The 19,370-nt window shown below is 41.1% G+C and overlaps 1 protein-coding gene across 9 annotated transcripts in view; it reads left to right on the top strand.

The window, feature by feature from the left end:
• The window catches only part of NEBL (nebulette), a 355,587-nt gene that overhangs the window by 297,249 nt on the left and 38,968 nt on the right, over positions 1–19,370 (top strand). For 7 of the 9 annotated variants that reach the window (XM_029953719.1, XM_029953722.1, XM_029953724.1 and 4 more), the window contains 7 exons: positions 2,089–2,199; positions 7,399–7,509; positions 7,677–7,787; positions 11,192–11,296; positions 13,430–13,522; positions 16,614–16,706; positions 19,025–19,117. The exons of 1 other annotated variant lie outside the window; for it this stretch is intronic. In XM_029953719.1, the coding sequence (XP_029809579.1) occupies positions 2,089–2,199; positions 7,399–7,509; positions 7,677–7,787; positions 11,192–11,296; positions 13,430–13,522; positions 16,614–16,706; positions 19,025–19,117 (717 nt within the window). The remainder of the gene's footprint in view (positions 1–2,088; positions 2,200–7,398; positions 7,510–7,676; positions 7,788–11,191; positions 11,297–13,429; positions 13,523–16,613; positions 16,707–19,024; positions 19,118–19,370) is intronic. One more of the 9 variants, XM_029953721.1, reaches the window with a different exon arrangement.

Below are 19,370 nucleotides of genomic sequence, written 5' to 3'. Positions count from 1 at the left end.
TTCTGTGTATGAGATAAATATGAGTAGCTACGTCCTAGTAGTCATTTCGCAGTTGATGAATTAAAAAATATATATGTTCACCCTCTCCTTCCCATGTGGCATGAGAAACATGACCATTTCCCCATTGTAGAGAAATATACATAAACCGGACTAATGTAAGAACCCAGACTACTTTTATGAGATTTAACTTGATCTTTTAAGCAAGTGAAAGGCAGAAGGTTGGGAACAGGCATTGTGTTCCATCAGTAATTGCTGTACAGTTTGCGAGCTCTCCTGCTCATAGCCCCGCGGAGCCCTTGAGCCCTTACCTCAGCTGCTGGATGAGCCCACGGCAGCCTCTGTAGGAAATGAAAGGGGCCGTTGCTCCCTTGATATGGAGTTTGTAGGAAGGAATGAAATGCCCCTGAAGCACTGTCACTGCTTTCTGTCATCCTCGTGTTACCTTGGCGTCAGGTGATGGCACTGTGCCCGAAGGGGAGTCTAGCTGAATTGAGCAGTGAGACATTTAAAGTTGTCCCCATATGTTTGTAACCTGTGGTAGTGTTGATGATGGCGACACCATTAATCAGGCTGCAAATGATAGGAACCCAACTCAAACCAGGTTAAGCCACAAAGGGACTGTTTTGGCTTACGAATGGCAAAGTTCAAAGTCAAGTCTCCTTCAGGTTGGGATTCAAACGATGTTTCTCTTCCCTCATCTCTTGGTTCTGTTATCTTCTCTATTGCTTCAACCTTAGGAGGCTGTCTCCAAGTGATGGCCCCTCTGAATAGTAAGCTAGCTCACATTTGTGCCAGTAATGCCAGTGGGAAGTGAGCATCTGTTTCTTATAGTTACAGTGAAGGTCCTAGGGTAGAATCTCATTGGATCCACTTCTAGCCTGTGCCTGACCCACCTGTCCTAATCATTGTGTCTGAGGCCAGAGGAGTGTAATGTGTGGATGATCTGGTATGGTTCTCATGGTCACTCATATGTTTAGTTAACTTCTTTGGTAGCTTAATCATATTTTAAGTATAAAAGATTCCAAATTGTTGTATGTTTAAAAAAAATGTAGACTCATCATTGGCCATATTCATGTTCTTTAAATAAATTAAAGCAAGCATGAAAAGCCACTCTGATGTCTTTGGCTAATACTGTCATCACAGATTCTTAAATTAGTAATTCTGTACAGATTTTTCTGTTATGATGACATGTGCAGTCCAGATTCAGATGTAGATCTTGTAATCACTTGTCAGTAATACTTGGAAAAAATAGTTTTAGACTCGCAATGGCAGAGTCCGTCCACATAGAGTTGAATGGCATGATTATAGCAGGAACAGCAATAAATCAGCCTTACCATATGAAAATAGGAGTAGAAAACCAAAAGAAGCTATCAGTTATTGAACACCTATTCTTCCCTAGGCACTATGCTATGTGCTGTCTCATTGATCCTCACGGATCGTGTATGGAGGAATTATTACCCCCATTTTGTAGATGTTAAACATTCCTAGTGTCACACAGCAATTGAGTGCTCTGACCTCAAAGTCAGCTGTCTTTCTCTAGCATCAACTCCTTTTTGAAAAAAAATTTCTTTTAACATTTATTCATGTTTGGAAGAAAGACAGAGTGTGAGTTGCAGAGGGGCAGAGAGAGAGGGAGACACAAAATCCAAAGCAGGCTCCAGGCTCTGAGCTGTCAGCACAGAGCCCAATGGGGGGGGGGGGCTCAAACCCACCAGTGGTGCGATCCTGACCTGAACCAAAGTCGGACGCTTAACCCACTGAGCCATCTAGGAGCCCCTAACCTCAACTCTTTTAAACCTGCCTTACTGTCCTCCAGCCACTAAGGCAATTGTCAGTGAAAATTCTCATTGTGTATAGTAAAAATCTTCAGCCCTTCCTATATTCTTCTTTAGTGAGAGTAGTGATATAGTTCTAAGCAGGTCAGAAAATTTAGTTCTAGGTGATCATTCACAGTACAAAGTAAGCTGTGTTTTCTTCTCATGTGTTCAGCCATTTTTTGGTATCATTGATTCCAGATAGATGTTTATCCCCAGAGTGTCTGAATATTATAAAACGTTGGGTGGTTTTTTGTTTGTTTGTTTTGTACAGAAAGAGTACAAGAAAGACCTGGAGTCAGAAATTAAAGGGAAGGGGATGCAAGTTGGCACTGACACCCTTGAAATACAACATGCCAAAAAAGCTTCAGAGATCGCCAGTCAGGTTGGTGGAGTAAACGTCGGAGATGCCTTAAGACCCGTATTTTGGAATTTAACAGATCATATTGACAACCTGATTGGCACATGGAATTTCCCAAAGCTTTGTGACTAGTTTAGTTTTTTTTAATGTTTTATATTTATTTTTGAGAGACAGAGACAGTGCGAGCAGGGGAAGATCACAGAGAGAGGGAGACACAGAATCAGAAGCAGGCTCCAGGCTCTGAGCTGTCAACACAGAGCCTGATATGGGACTTGAACCCACGAACTGTGAAATCGTGATCTGAGCCGAAGCTGGACGCTTAACTGACTGAGCCACCCAGGCACCCCAGTTACTAGTTTAAAAGTTGGGAATTCCATTCCAAAGCATCATGCTTGTTTAAAAATTTACAGTTTCTGCTTTACTCATTTCCTTGAAATATATAAAAAAAAACTTGGGTGAAGGCATGTTGATAGAACACACACACACCTTCTTACCTTATTCTTGTAGCACAACAGATTTCACAGTCGTCTGCCCTACAATAAATGTTTTCATGCTATGATTTTTTTTTAAGGATAGGTCACATGCCTCTTGGTATATCTGTGTTCCCAACTTTCTGAACAGAACTTGAAAAGTCACATATTGAGGCTCTAACATGACAACGATAACCATTTCTGCTTGATTTGGTGGCACATTCTTGATAGAAGCCCTGGTGACCTCATCACTGTGCCTGAAGTGCCTGTGGGGTTAGCATTTTGTATTGAAGTATTCTATATCCTGAATGACCATGTTCATTCATTTAATATTTTCCTCTTCATGTAATACATGTAACAACAGGATTTTAATTGAGAAGTTTTGGCTTAGACGCTATGATACAATAGAGAACAGACACCAGAGTTGCAGGAGTCAGAGCACATGTTAGTTTTTTGGAAGGAGATACCTCAGAACCTGTTCCATGCATCTTGAGCTCCTCCAGCAATATAAGGGTGTCACTGGAGGGGTGCCTGGGTGGCTTAGCCGACTGAATGTTTAACTTTTGGTTTTGACATAGGTCATCATCCCAGGGTCGTGAGATCGAGCCCTGTGTTGGGCTCCATGTGATTCTCTCTCTTTCTCTCTGCCCTTCTCCCCCACTTGTGCATGTGCTCTTTCTCAGTAACATGAATGAATGAATAAATAAATAAATAAATAAATAAATAAATAAATAAATAAATATGTCACTGGAGCAGAGAGTATTTGGAAAGAGACAATTTTGTGAGAAATATTTGTAAAGAGAATATTGGGGTGCAGGTTAATCCATGCTGACTGGGGTGGGGGGTTCAGTGGGACTACCCCAAGAGCTGGAATGTGACCCTTGCAGTTGGGAAGAGCTGGCTCAGGACTGAGTCCCTTCAGGAAATAGGGAGGGAGACACCGCTGATTAACTGCGAGGTGAGTTGCTGCTGTGTTGGGATCTGGCTCCACCTCTGGGGTTAGGGACTGGACAGGGGAATGGGATGGTCATAACTGGTTTAGGGAAAGCATCTGGGAATGGCATAAGATGCCTGACCAACGGGGGTTTCGTTTAGAAATGGCAGAGTTGGGGGTATGCATGCCGAACAGACACTTGAAAACCTCCTTTCAGGAGACCTCTCCTTCCATTCTTCTCCTGAGAGAGCACCATTGTTGCAAAAGTGCTGTAGAACCTTGCAGACCTATTTTTATGGTAACATACACTAGGCACACATATACTTAAAACTCCATAAATACCATGTGTTTTGATCTGTGCTTGTTTTTCTCGCTTCATATCATGGACCCTTTTCCATGTTACTTCATACGGTTCTACCTCATTCTTACAGAAGAATTAAGTGTTTAATAACATGGATACGAATATGCAACCACTTACCTTTTGATGTCTCACAGGCATTGTCATGTGTAAATGACACATAAAATGTACTAACAGGAGCTCAGTGTTACATACCAAAACCAGAACCCTTAGTTTCCCCCCAGATCTGCTTTCCTTTTCCACTCCCTTCTCAGCACATGGCATCAGTGAGATCTCAGAAGCCCCTTGGATTCCTCTTGTCAGCAACTTTATGGACTCCACCCTCAACATGGTTTCTGAATCCATCCACATCTCTCCACCGTCATCCAAGCTACCATGTCTGTAACCTGGATCGTGCAATGGCTGCTAACCAGAATTCTGCTTCTATTAATGCCTTCTTCATACCCATCATCTCCCAACCCAGCCAGAACCAGTCTTGAAGAATTCCATTAAGTGAGGTTACTCTCACTACATAGGACTTTCCTCATCTTGTTCTCATCTCTTCCTCATTACGCTCCAGCCTCACAGACTTCCAGTTGACCTCCGTGGACTGTATGGTCTCTGCATGGCTGTGTTGTCTTCCAGAAAGTCCTTCCCTTGGGCTTTGCAGAGTTTGTTCTTTCTTGTGCTCTGTCTTGTCACTCATTTCTTAGATTTAATCCTACTTTTTAGTGGTGGCCTTCTTGGGCTTCCACATAATTAACTACCAAGAAGCTAGCAAATCGCTACTTACAGTTTTCTGTCAGAAGTGGGCAGGGGCCCCTGGGTGGCTCAGTCGTTAAGCATCTGGCTTCAGCTCAGGTCAGGATCTCACAGTTTGTGGGTTTGAGCCTCGCGTCAGGCTCTGTGCTGACAGCTAGCTCGGAGCCTGGAGTCTGCCTTCGATTCTGTGTCTCCCTCTCTCTCTGACCCTCCCCTGATCATGCTGTCTCTGTCTGTCTCTCAAAAAAAAAAAAAAAAGTGGGCAATATCCAGTTCAAGGTACTGGATTGGAGAAAGGGGGTTGGTACTTAGGGATTCGAGGCTGGAGAAGATTCCAAATCGCCATCATGGGCTTGAGAGAGGAAGCCAAAAGAAAACATCCATTCCCTGGAGAAAACAATGTGGAAAGGACATAAATTTTGTATTTCACACTTTTACCTAAGGCAGGCTTCTAAGACATACATCTTTTATAAAATGTTAGAATGTCATGTCTTTCTTTATAACAGTATGGGTTTGTTTTATTCCACCATATGCTGCTTCCAGTTTCTTTGTGTATCTTAGGGCTTGATGCTAGTTATTTAGAAGCAAGGAGAAAAAGACCTGGGGGAGGGGTGGGGCACCTGTCCTATGCTTGCTCGTACATCACGATTGTGGTGATGCTATTATCTTTGCAATCCAATGATCTCATCTGCATGTAATCATAGCCATGTTCCATTTTGCCCACTTGACAGGCTTTCACAGTCATTTAACCCAAACTTTGGGACTTTGCTGTAGTTTGAGGTTTAATTTTTCAAAGAAATTAATGAGGCATGTATTGTTACATGAATGACTCCCAATAGCTAAACCCTTCAGTACCTATGAAGTTGACCATGGGACTTCTGTTAGCCAAGAGGACATTAGAAAACAGGACTCAGGCAGACCCTCTAAAAGCTCTTGTGCCCTGGGGCTTGCCTTCTTGGAATATAGGTGCCATCATGTTGTTTTACACCTTCGAAGTTATAGAATGTTTTATTATGCATTAATACATAAGTGATGTAACTAGTGTCCTCTGTAGTCTATTTACGTGCTTTAGAATGCTTTCAGATTTGAACATTCATATTGCAAAATTAAGTGACACGCTTCTACCCTGGGACCTTGGCAGCTATCTATGGTCAGTGCCTCAGTTTCTTTAAAATTTTTTTAAAATGTTTATTTATTTATTTTGAGGGAGAGAGAGATAGATCACAAGTGGAGAGGGGCAGAGAGAGAGGAAGAAAGAGAATCCCAACCAAGCTCTATACTTTTAGTGCAGAGCTTAATGTGGGGCTTGAACTCACAAAACCTGCATGAGTCCCCCAGGCACCCCAGCGCCTCACTTTCTACATAAATTATCCTTCAAATGAAATGATTTGTTTCAGGGTCTTAAAGAGGCTTGCTGAAAACGGGGTGGGGGGCTTTTTATAGACATAGTAATAATGAATATTATGATCTTGGAAGTTAAATACTATTACTTAAACTGTCTGCAGAATAGTGAAGTTGAGGTTCTGAGTCAATGAACATAGGCAAAGTTATGAATAGAAGATAGGGAAAAATATAATATTTCTCCGAGATTGGGATCTTTGTTTATACCTTATAAAAGTTAGGAAATCACAAATAAGAAAGCCAACATTTACTCTATCTAGAGAATATACAAGTGTAGGTGATGGCACATCGAGAAGATGTCACCATAATAGGAAATAACTGTTTTAGAAGAAATTTAATTAGATACACTCAGTGGTTTTCTTTTAATAAATTTTTTCATTGAAGAATACATACATACAAAAAAGTGTACAACTTGTGTACAGCCTGCTCAATGTTTTATAATGAGTTTTAAAATGTGACTAGTCTCTGAGCCATGTTGTGTCTGTGTAATTATGACGATTTTGTGAGTAACACATAATTCAGTTTAAGCTTCTCGAACACGCAGATAATTTATTGTTCTTAGAACCAAACAGGAGAGGAAGCCTGAGGCACGGCTTGATCTGGGGCTCAGACAATGTGATTCCGTTTTAGTTTCTATTTTCAGTTGTCAGGCAGGCTTTCTTCTGTTTGCAAAGAGACTTTTAGCAGCTCCTGGGGTTCCCTTCTTCTCCATCCATGTCTAGAAGAAGAAAGCAAACTTCTTGATTTCTTGTGTAGTAAAAGAATCACCCTTATCCCTGGAGCAGTCATGAAGGACCAGGGATGGGGTATAGTGGTTTATATAAGCCCGACAGGACCCCAGACTCGGGCCAATCTCACCCAATGGAACAGACTAACACTGGGGAGCGGTGAGTTTCCTTATAGTAAATCAGGGAGCTAATGAGGATCTGGGAGAAGAGAGATTGGATTCCAGAGAAGCAACCAACAATTATTCACTACAGAGCAAAAAGTGACAGTTTTACAATCACATCTTATTGTTATTCCTCAAATGAAGTATGTATTAACCAATAATTGATCAATTTTATTATATTAAAATAGAAAACCTTTCCCCTTGGCTAACTGTGTTTTCTTTCCTAATTCAGGTTAGTAGAAAAAAGCCTTCTGAGTACTTGTGAATAAGTCACTCCAAGCCATGTTCCTCCCACAAGTTAAAACTCTTCCTAGTTTTGTAGAAATAAAAGAAATGAGTCAAAAGCCATGATCCTGATGTCAAAATGACCTCACAGTTTTCAACAGTTTTTCAAATCTGGAGCCTTCACTGCATGTTTTATTTCCTCCAGAAAGACTATAAAAGAGATCTGGAGACAGAAATAAAAGGGAAAGGCATGCAGGTGGGCACAGACACTCCTGATATCCAGAGGGCAAAGAAAGCATCCGAAATGGCCAGCCAGGTAAGAAACAGATGGGATACAAAGTTTACAATAGACACAATGAATTGTGTAAAGAAAAGGTATAAATGCCATTTTCACACGTGTGGCTTTGACATTCAAACACGCAAATATCTGCATTACTATGAAAGGTTAAGCAAAGCTCTGAAGATTATTTTCTGCTCTTTTAGAAAGAATACAAAAAAGATTTGGAAAGTGAAATTAAAGGGAAAGGGATGCAAATGAGCATGGACATTCCGGACATGCTTCGAGCCAAGAGGGCATCGGAGATCTATAGCCAGGTTGGTAGGAATATGTTCTTCTGATAATCAGTCACTATGTACTTTGTATGTCTCTAAGGTCGGTATCTTTTTGAGGGCATTGTGTTCAAAGTCAGTGCACTCTGTTATAAAGGAGCTATTGGCCAAACTTGATTAATCTCACTACTGAAAGGGACAGTTGCTATAAATTCAATTCAATAGATGTTTTTGAGTGTCCAAGCTCCCCTGTTTGTGTCCAGTGACATTTTGATCTTTTTATTTTTATTTTTGACTCTACTGCTCACTTGAATCCAGTGCTCACATTACAGAAAAAAGATTACAAATGAGTTTATCTTTTAACCATTTTATAATGCATATTATCCTTAAAACAATCAGCTCCAACTAGTGGATAAAACTGTGCAAGGTGAAAGGTAAAATCGAATATTAACTAAAAATTAAGAAAAGAACTGTTTTCTTGGTAAAATTTACCTTACCAAGTGTACCTATCACATGTCCTCTAGACAGACCTTTAGAAAAAAAAAGGTAAGAACCTCTAGAAAAGCTGGATATGAATATGACCACAAAAGGATATATGTAATGGCAGAAGAAGTTCTTGATAAAATGATCTGGGCAAAAAATTCATTAGTGAATATTGTCTTTGCTATAAAATGTACAAGGAAAAGAATGAATCCCAGTGAAAAAATTATAAAGGGGAATGAAGAATTAAAATGGTTATAGAAAACCGAGCAAGGAACCACATTTGATTAATAGGATTTATGAGGAAGACAATTTTCAACAAAATATGACCAAATTTGTGAAAATTCCACTTAAAACATAAGCAGTGAGTCCAAACACCTGCTGGTTCAAAAGGGGGTATCCAGGTGACAGTCAAGTGTCAGAGGAGTTGTGCGCTTCAGCCTCCTCAGATGATACAGCTGTTGGATGGTCCCGAAATGCATGTTCATCTGTCCTCAGTGTGTCATGCTGACACATGAACTTGTAGACGTTGGGTTTAACTATATCAGCTGACAAATCTTATCAGTAAATACAGAAAATAGGTAAATGGCCATTGGAATCAGTGGAGAAAATTTGCTGTTTCAATTATCTTGGGGCACCTGGGAGGCTCAGTCGGTTAAATGTCCGACTTTAGCTCAGGTCATGATCTCACGGTTCGTGGGTTCAAGCCCTGCATCTGGCTCTGTGCTGACAGCTCAGAGCCTGGAGCCTGCTTCGGATTCTGGGTCTCTTTCTTTCTCTGCCCCTCCCCCACTCGCTCTCTGTCTCTCAAAATAAAATAAAGACATAAAAAAAAAAAAGAATGCCAATCCCACTCATTCATTCAGCAAATACTTTCTGAGCATCCATTTACATGCAAAACTAGACCTGGTTTTGCCCTTGGGTAGCTACAGATGAATCTAATCATCAATAATCATGCAAATATAGTATTACTATGATGTGTACATGATGTATACCTCCAGGAAGTAAGCCATCAGGTGTAAAGGCTTTCCATAGGAAGTGACGCCTGAGCTGTCAGAATTCCTGCTTTAACTTGGCAGTGTTGCTTGTGTGTGTGTGTGTGTAAGAGAGAGAGAGAGAGAGAGAGAGAGAGAGAAGCATACATCTAACTTTAAGCAGTTTTAATTATTTAGTATACAGTGGAATACTAACAAGGATGTAATGATGCTGTGTTGAGTCTCAATAATAATTACCTTTCTTAACAACCAGCAGTATGCCATCATGGTGAACTCTGCTGACTCTGGACCCAGAGCGTGTGGGTTTAAATCTTCGCTCTGACACTTCTTAGCTAGTGTCTCAGTTTCCCCATCTGTAAGAGGAGATAGTGACAGTATCTGCTTGTGGCATTGATTCAGTGTGTTAATGTGTGCTTTGAACCAACATATGCTGTAAAAATGCTGGTACTCCTAGAAGGTATTGGAGCTCGCAGTAATACGTTTACTAGGCAGAAAAATTGAGATTTTTATCTCAACCACAGAAATACTAGACCTTTCCATTATACAAATGTATCTTTTTCTGAAGCAGGAAGCAAAGCCTAAATCCAGAGGCATGAAAAGGAGTGGGTGGAGGTTATTTGCAGGGGCTCTAGGGACTCCTTTGAACAGGGACTGGTGTTGCTCATGAAAGAGTAGGTTTCTTCTGTGTTCTGGTCACCAATTCCACACTTCCCCACACCAACAGGCAGTCCCCTGACACCAGCCGGGTAGTAGAGAATTCATTTACCTCATTTCTGGCACCATCTACTGGAAGACAGCACCAACTTCCACAGGTTGAGGGTTCAGTCTTACAGGACTGTCCCCTTCCCCTCTTCAGATACCAGTGGCTAGCTCTCTGTCACCTGTGCTTTTGGCCAACAGACTGTAGATCAGAGGTTCTGGGACCCCCTCCTTGGGTCTGATTCATTTGCTAGAGCAGCTCACAGAAATTAGAAACATTTTACTGACTAGATCAGTAGTTCATTATAAAATTTTTTTTTTACATTTTATTTATTTTTTTGAGACAGAGAGACAGAGCATGAACAGGGGAGGGGCAGAGAGAAAGAGACACACAATCTGAAGCAGGCTCCAGGCCCTGAGCTAGTGGTCAGCAGAGCGCGATGCAGAGCTTGAAGCTACAAACCCTGAGATCATAACGTGAGCCGAAGCCTGACGCTCAACCGACTGAGCCACCCCGGTGCCCTGCAGTAGTTCATTATAAGAAGATAAAACTCAGGAACAGCCAGATGGAAGAGATACAGAGGGCAGGGCATGGGGAAAGGTCGCGGAACTTTCAAGCTCCCTCTAGCTTCATTCACCATGTCCCCCAAATCTCTGTTTGTTCACCAACCCAGAAGCTCTCCGAACCCTCTCCTGGGTTTTCATGGAGGCTCCATTACAGAGACATGACTGGTGAACTCATAGGCAACTGTTGATGATTCAACCTCCAGCCCCTCTCCCTTCCCCAGAGGTTGGGGGTTGGGACTGAAAGTTCCAATCCTCTAATCACAAGTTAGGTTTTCTTGGCAACCAGTCTTGTACTTAAGTGTGTCCAAATATCATTAGCATAGCAAGAGATATCTGTATCGCTCCCATCACAGGAAATTCTGAGGGCTTTAGGGGTTCAGTGCCAGAAATAGGGACAAAGACTATATATATCACTATAAATCACAATATCACAAGGTTCTAAACTTAGGAGGGACATAGAGGCCAAGCCCTCCAGAGGCCTTTGAATGAAGTAGGTTGGGGACTGCTGCCGGAGAAGAGATAAGGCTGTTTCTTTAGACTTTTCTTGCTCTGTTTGCTTACTCTCTTGATTTTTGCTATCACTTCAACAGCTGCTTTTTATCATGAGACATGGAAAAGGCATCTTTTTTTTCTATCTCTCATACATGCGCACACACACACACACACACACACACAGTTTCAGGTCATATTAATTGTTTCTATTTTTAGAAAAAGTATAAAGATGAAGCGGAAAAGATGCTTTCTAACTACTCTTCAGTGGCAGATAATCCTGAAATGCAAAGAGTCAAGATAAGTCAACAGAACATTAGTGCGGTGAGTAGTAATTCCTTCTTTGACAGTTGCTACCTTGAAATTTCATTTCTGTTAAGAGAGTCTCTGTTCCTCATTGTCTGAATGTTGGTGGCATTGTTTGAATTTTCTGTCAAACATATTATCTTTACTTCTTTAACATAATAAGAGTAGTTTTAAAGAACCCAAATTCAATCAAGTAAATTTAAAGTTCTAATTGGTTTTATTCAATGATTCATGAATCAGGCAGCCTCCCATTTAAGAAATAAATAGAGGATGATCAATAGAGAGGTACAAAATGTAAGGCTTTAATGGGCAGAAGCTGCAGGACAAGGAAGTTATTAGCAAGAGAAGAGACAGGATTGCTTCAGGCAAGGTCACCTTCCCTTAGGGAAAAAGGTGGAGGTCTATCTTGTAGATTACCACCCTAGTGCTGATCAGGAAATTCCAGACTGATAGGTTTAAAATTCTACTCTGGGGAGAGGCTGAAACTGCAATTAGGTTAGGTATTAAGTCTTGATGGGATTTAACATAAGTGACTCCATTTTGGGCCTCTTGTTTGTTCTTTAATAGTACCAAATGTTCTTATAAGGTATAATTTATCATGATTGTTTTGGAATTACAAATTCAAATTTTCTTCTTTGGTACAAGCAAGAGTTCTTTTTAGCTGAAATTTAAAATTTTACTTAGGAAAGAGGTCTTAATCTTCCACACAGATTTTACTTCAAAGAGAAGAATAATCATATGAAGTGATTTATTCCTGGTCCCTGATTTGCAATGATAATGTATTTAGGGATTTACCAGTTTGTAATCAATTCTTACACTTTCATATTTTTGATTTTGAGCGATGGAAATGAAGGGATCAGGTCTATGTTTAATGGATATATAAATTTAAAGTCTAAAATTATAAAACTTGACAAAACAGTCAATATTTTTTGTAGAGCTAGCTCATTAGTCTTTAGGAGTTAAGCAAATGTCTCATCAAACTATACATTCAATTAAGTCTGAGGACTTTGGAATCTTTTCTACTTTGAAGTAAATTGGCTAGCTCCAAACCTCAAGGTATGCTAGTCAGATGCCTCTGGGGCTTTCAAAGCAGGTGTGCTAAGAAAATGGAAAAGTCTGGCTGGAAGGGAAGATGGGGGGGGGGGGGGAAGCTGTTTCCACCCTTATCTCCTGTGATTTCATGGTATTCTAGATTTTTATCTTGTGGAAGAAAACACCTCTGGGGCCATACTCTCTTATCACCACCAGGCCCACCCCCCCCATTACCTAGTCTCAACAGAGGGAGTGGTTCTGTCCTCAGATTTCTTTCATACAATTATTCTATTATTCTTTAGAACATTTTTTTTTGCTTTTCCTTTAAAAATTATATAATTATGAGACAGAAAGAGGCAGAATACAAGCGAGGGGAGAGGCAGAGAAAGAGAGGGAGACACAGAATCGGAAGCAGGCTCCAGGCTCCGAGCTGTCAGCACAGAGTCCGACGCCAAGCTTGAACTCACAAACCAGGAGACCATGACTGGAGCCGAAGTCGGACACTTAACCGACTGAGCCACTCAAGTGCCCCAGTTTGCTTTGTCTGTGGAAGGAGTGCCTGTTGGTAGGAGTGGAGAGACATGTGGAAGGCTAATGATTAAGTGGAAGAAAAGGGAAATAGACTGAATAAACTTCAATGTTGGTGATTGAACGGGCATTTTCTTTGAGGAGAATGAGGGTGTCTTTGGGTTTGGAGAATAACACTAGAAATTTCATGCTGGTTTTGAATTAAGTGATACTGCTTAGTAAGCTTTTATAATATGCCCTTTGATTTTTATCAAACACACATATGGCATATATTCATATTTGAAGAAGGGAACTCTGGTTTGCCAACTTATATCCTTAGACCAAATAATCTATACCACCTACGGTACCATGCATGCCCTAGAGCAAGTATTAGAGGGTCACTCGTAGAATACTATGCAATATGAAACCAAAATTGGACATTTATTGTCATAATGGATTATTAATTGATTGATATAACCTTGATACTCGTTAATAGAGGCTGTATTCACATTACTTGAGAACTCAAGACATTGTCTTTCTTATATAAGAATCTGATCTAGGACTTGAATTCTAATAGGCTTATAGTTATTCTTTCCTTCTCTTATAATTAAGGTATTTTATAAGAAAGAAGTAGGAGCTGGCACAGCAGTAAAAGATACTCCAGAGACTGAACGAGTGAAGAAAAATCAGCAGAATATTAGTTCAGTAAGTTCTCCATAGCATTAATTATCTATTCCAAAAGCAAACATAAGCTAGACAAATGTTTTTAGTTCTTTGCTAAACTGGCTGCTTTTCTTTTATTCTTCACTTTGTTAAAATGCTGTTTCATCAAATATCAAAGGTCTCACTTTCAGAAGGAAAACTGTAGCCTTGTTCTCCCTGAACCTAAAGCAGTGTTTCATCTTGATATAGCATAGTGCATGAGAGATAGATCACTTTAATAGTCCAGTAATGAAATCAGGGATTAGATTTCATCTTTTGAACAGAATTTTAACTGTATTAAATTTTTCAGAGAAAAGATAAATTTCAGTACCTCTCCACAACTTGGAGGAAAGAAATTTTACCCTGTAGAATGATTAAAGGCCCTTTAGTACATTTATTTGGTGGCTTAAGAGAAGGTTTCAAAGGCCCCATTTGCCTTTTACTTTTTCCAAATTCTAGCAAAGCAAAAACATGCACCTTCACTGCAATCCGTAAAGTAATTTGCCCTCCAATTCCCTTTGAGCCTGGGGGGAAAGGTAGAGGAGGCAAGGAGCAATGTGATGGGCAAGAAACTTCTCCATTCAGTGCTTGTCATTTACAATGAAGAATTGCTATCTTTACCAACAGCAGTTCTTTCATGGATATTTCGTATAATTAGTTTCTTGTTGAGGAAGTCATAAGGTTCTTTCCTGAAATCCCCTTCTTCTCTTTTCTTTTAATTTCTTTGCTTTGCTGTCCTTTCTTTTCTTTTTTCTTTTCTCTTTTTTCTTTCCTTCTCTTTCCCTTCCATTCCCTTCTTTTTTTTTTTTCTTTTTAATGAGAGAGAGAGAGAGCATGAGCTCACACTTTTAGAGCATCGCAGAGTCAAATGCTCAGGGTGCCTGGGTGGCTCAGTCCTTTGGATGTTTAACTCTTGATTTCAGCTCAGGTCATGATCCCAGGGTCTTGGGATCAAGCCCCACATTGGGCTTCGTGGTGGGCATGGATACTGCTTGAGATTCTCTTTCTTTCTCTCTCTCTCTCTCTCTCACTCCCTCCACCCCTCTCTCCTGCTTTCACTCTCACTCTGTCTCACAAAATAAAATAGTCAGCTGCTCAACCCACTGAGCCACCCAGGCACCCCTGAAATCCCTTTCTTGACCTTTCTCTTCACCTTCACTCTTGGACACAGATCCCTTCTTTAAGTGATTCAAGTAGATTTGGTCCTGTTAGGCTTGCTTATCAGTCAGGATAGTATATGGCATTCTAGGATGTGAGCGTGCGCTGGCTTTTGCAGAGAAAAAATAGAAAAGGCAAGGTAATGCTGTAGTAAATCCTACTTCAAAAAAACCCTGCATAGTCCTAGTGCAGTGAAATTTCCATAGCCTGAATGAAGCTCTCCCCTGAGGGAGGCTTACGGAGAAGACCTTACGATGAGGGTGTCCCTAACCACCATCACAAAAGCCTGTGTCCAGCAACACTGAGGTCCAGTTGGAGAAGTTAGTATGGCAGAGAAGGATGAAATGTCTGTTAACTTCACTTTCAAATGATAACATTTGAAATGCACCCATCAGTGTACTGAGATACGGTGTTATAAATGTTCTGTGGCCTGCGATTCCGTTGCCTACAGTAAAATGACTGCCGTTTTGATTAGTTTGGAGTCCTATGAAAAACAAAAACGTTCATCTTTAATCACGTTTAGCTTCTCACCCGAGGAAAATCACACGGAGTAGTATGGTTTATCATTTCTTTTTCCAGCATTCCACTGGCTCTTCAGCAGACAATAAATGCGTAGTTCCGTGTCTCTATAAGGTTGGGCCATAAACTCCTGCTTAGTATTCAAATGGGAAGTTGCCCTTTCAAGATTAGCTAGATCTGTCAAACCAAGATATGATTCTCTAACATTTAAAGATCTCGACATTTTCCACTTCCACCATGCAAGCCTTTTAGTTATTCGCTTTCTCTGTGAAGGACTGTTTTTGAATCGTATTTAGAGGTAGTCTTTCTTGGTGTATTCTCAATTTAACCGTTTCGAGTCTGAACTAACATTGTCATTGTTACTCATGTTAAATCTACGGCTAGTAGGATGTTGACGATAGCAAAGATATTTAGGTTACCATTTCTTGCGACTGTCAGCATGGCTTTCAGCCTCCATCATTTACACATTACCAAGTGATTTCCAAAACCTGTTTTGTGTTGATTGAAGTCTTTGCTAAATTTCAGCATGTGCCTCTTAGGTCTAGCCTGCGTTTGCATACAAATAAATATTTATGTGCGTCCTTTTTCTTGAATCTAGTCTTCCGTGAATTTTAGACATATTAAAATACCACCTGATAGGGCGGCACTACTAATCATTTCATGAGCTTCGAGAACCGTTTCTTGCCCCGTGCGTCGCGGTGTGCTGGCCTTAGCATCTGTGTCTGGTTGCTCTCCCTCTAAATAGATTTGAAGAAAGAGCTTTTGAATAGAGTGGGTGCTGGGATACAGGCTGGCTTTGGATAACATGATTATGTGGCTGGAAGACACTTCCTGACTATCTGCCACCCGTCTTTCCGTAGTGAACAGAGGTCAGAGGTCATGGCCGAGGCTTTTGGTACATTTCCCTTCACCTTCCTCTTTCTCTTCTTTCATTGTGGCCACTTCATTTCCCCCCTTGTTTTGGATTATTTGTGTGCTCTCACTCAGATAAACAGTCTTCCTGAAGATTCTGCAGCTAACTCAGTTTGACTTTGGCCTTTAAATGCGTGATAAATTGTAATTCACACGTTAATGAGTAGAAACTGCTTTTCGGATAGAAAAATGACAAGTTATTATATTACCTAAGATAATTCCCAAGGTGTGTGTGTGTGTCTGTGTAATGATAAAACGTATTCTCATAACATTTGCTTATTTTAATTAAACAACTTCTGTAGTGGTGGCTAGGTGAATAAATATGAGTTTATTTGCACTTTAGGGTAAAGGAATCCTAAAAGCATCATCAGCTAAAATAAAGATTTGTGGTCCCATTGAAGGAAAATTAATGTTGGCGGTAAAAAAATGCAACTATGTAATAGTTACAAATGCAGACGTCTTGTGTTGAATAAAACATGCATTGTTCTTTCAATACATTATTCAGGTGAGATACAAAGAAGAGATGAAGCAGGCAACAGCCATTTCCGATCCTCCAGAGCTAAAGAGAGCCAAGGAAAACCAGAAGAACATCAGTAATGTGCGATCATGTTTCTCTAAGTACTGATTTCTATTGTATTGGGTGGCAGTAGACAGTGGGGGGCCCAACACTTATACAGGTGAAGTCCCATGATTCCATGGCCGGAGGGGCTCATTCCTGGAAGGTGGAGATAGGATTTCGCCCATCTTTCTGTTGGGTTAGCACGACACCTCGTGTGTGCATTTATTTATCAAAGAACACGTTATTGAATGCTTGCTCTGTTCTTGTTCCTGGGAAATTAAAAGATGAGTGAGAATTCTCAAGATCTCTAGGAGAAACAGACAGAGGAATAAATACCCATTATGCATTCAGTGCTGTAATAATAATTAATAGTTACTGACTGTTTATTATGCTTTCGGAGTGCTTTATGCGCAGCATGTCATTTAATGATTTAAGTAAGTATTCCCTTTGCAAAGTGTTGTGGAAATGCAGAGAAGGAAGGTTATGTCCTTGAGAGAGAGGAAAACCCTTGGAGAAAGAGTAACACTTGAGATGGATCTTGAAGATTCATAAAAGTTCGTGAGGAAGGGCCTAACTGGCGGAGCAAACAATCTGTTCAGAGTCCAAGTCCTGTTCAAGAAGGGGCAGGTTTAGTGTGATGGGTGCATGCGATGAAAGACGCCAGAAGATGATGGTGCAGAGAGAAATTGCAATTCGGGCCCTGAGGAGTCAAGTTGGGAGCCCCCGTGTTTCCCAAAGTGTCGTTCATGTATAAATGATAGGTGCTCGGCCCATGGTCAGGCCACGATAGAGGGATTATATTGTTTTCCTCTATCTCTTTTTCTAAAGGGAAGTTGACTAGTTTTCAATTTATCAGAGAACCATAACACCCCTGTAAAATAACTTTATTTGAAAATAATAGGGACCTAATTTAATGCAAGATGAATACTGCAAATCATAACACAGGGGAATAGCTGGCCCAACATAAGGTAAGCAGTGAGCACGTGGTAGAAATTTGGACAATACGGAATAACAGGAAGAATGTGGACCCTGGCCTGATGGCTCCAGACCTTACCCGCTGTATAACCTTGATGAGCCACCAACCTCTCCCAGCCTCAATTTTCTTATCTGTGAAACAGGAACCAGACCACGAGGTGAGGTATGATTACTTGGAGAGCACATAGCATATTTGTGAATGGATGAAAACAAGACATGAACAGTCGCCATGATCAGTTTCATGTCCCCAAACTTATACCCACCAGAAATTGGTTACCACAGGCTCTTGCATCAATAATGCTGTTTAGCAGACTTTTCCCCTCTGAGCTCTACTTGGAGTGATCTTTCCTTCTATCCTGCCTGCCGTACAGATCACGCTGGCTCTTTTCTCACTTGAACGCAGACAATTAATTATCTTAGACACAGAATCTGCCTAAACTCTCAACTACACAGCACAGCACAAAGAAAGTCGCCCACTGAGGAAAGCCACCACATGGAAGGGGCCTGACCCTGTGTCATTTATTTTCCAGGCTTGTCAAGCTTCTCTTCACCGGCACACTCACTGCTAAGGGTGTGCATCTCAAGCCCATTTTATCTGCAGGACCTGAAGGTCTTGTGATGTCTTACCAAAAAAATACTAAAAATTCCCTTACACCAAATTTAAACTCTGAAAATCGTTAAGACCATCCCTGTGGAGTTCCTTATAATAGGATTTTAACCTCCAAATTTTACTTTTTCCTGTCAAAAATTCATTTGACAGATCTGCCATTATGTTTCTTTGTGCTGGAGCCTCATTTATTTCCTGGGGTGTTGCGGAATTTGCCAGAAAAGTGACCACAAATGTTGGGGTCTGATCCCCCCAGCTAAGAAAGAACGCCTCACCGCGGTGGGTCAGGACAATTTCCATAACGCGAAGCAGAGCGCAGGGCTTCCAATGTGGGAACTTTGTAGATAAGGAAACTTTGGAGTTCGGGGTGTGTTTCTGTGGTAACAGCCTGTCACTGGGGGGCAGGCATGGTGCCACCCTCCTTGGTAATGAGAAGAATGTAGGATTTTTATTTTTCAATTCAAAATGGTAATTTGATACTGTTGCCCTCGTGCTCTGAAGAAATGAACTCATGGATGGGATAATTTATTGTTTCCTGATCACACTCAGAGAGGCCACCGATAAATAAGACCACGCAAAGAATAGCAGTCCAAGGCGGAGTTCAGAACAGTTGGTTAGGAACAAGCTCGGAGCCGGGGGTCGCTGCAATGGTCAAGTCTGCTAGCCATAGGCATTTCACGGTGAACTCTTAGAGACACTTCTTTTAATCTATTGCCGAGTGCGGGTACATGTTTCCTTCACATAATCCCATGCTGTCTTGCACCTTGTCTCTCAGCTCCGGTACAAAGAGCAGTGCCACAAAGCCACTCCCGTGAGTGTCACGCCGGAGATGGAGAGAGTGAGGAGAAACCAGGAGCAACTGAGTACGGCAAGTGTTTTCTCCCGTATTATCGAATGTCACTGATGCTCATTCCCCTCAGTGCTCTCTGCAAAGCTTGACCCTCTACACATCAGATGCCCTTTCCCACAGTCACATGCTCAAGGGCAGGAACTTTGGTTCTCCCATGTGATCCGGGACGTTTGGGATTGTCCGGCTATAATTTAGCTGTGTTTGTTGATTCAAGAAATCCTCGTTAAGCACCCCAATGTGCCAGGCATGATCCTGCTTACTGGTACAGAAA

The sequence above is a fragment of the Suricata suricatta genome, chromosome 10 (genome assembly GCF_006229205.1).
Source record: "Suricata suricatta isolate VVHF042 chromosome 10, meerkat_22Aug2017_6uvM2_HiC, whole genome shotgun sequence".
NCBI classification, from domain to species: Eukaryota; Metazoa; Chordata; class Mammalia; order Carnivora; family Herpestidae; genus Suricata; species Suricata suricatta.
Note: the sequence above shows the minus strand (reverse complement) of the source record. Positions and strands in the feature narration are given on the sequence as shown.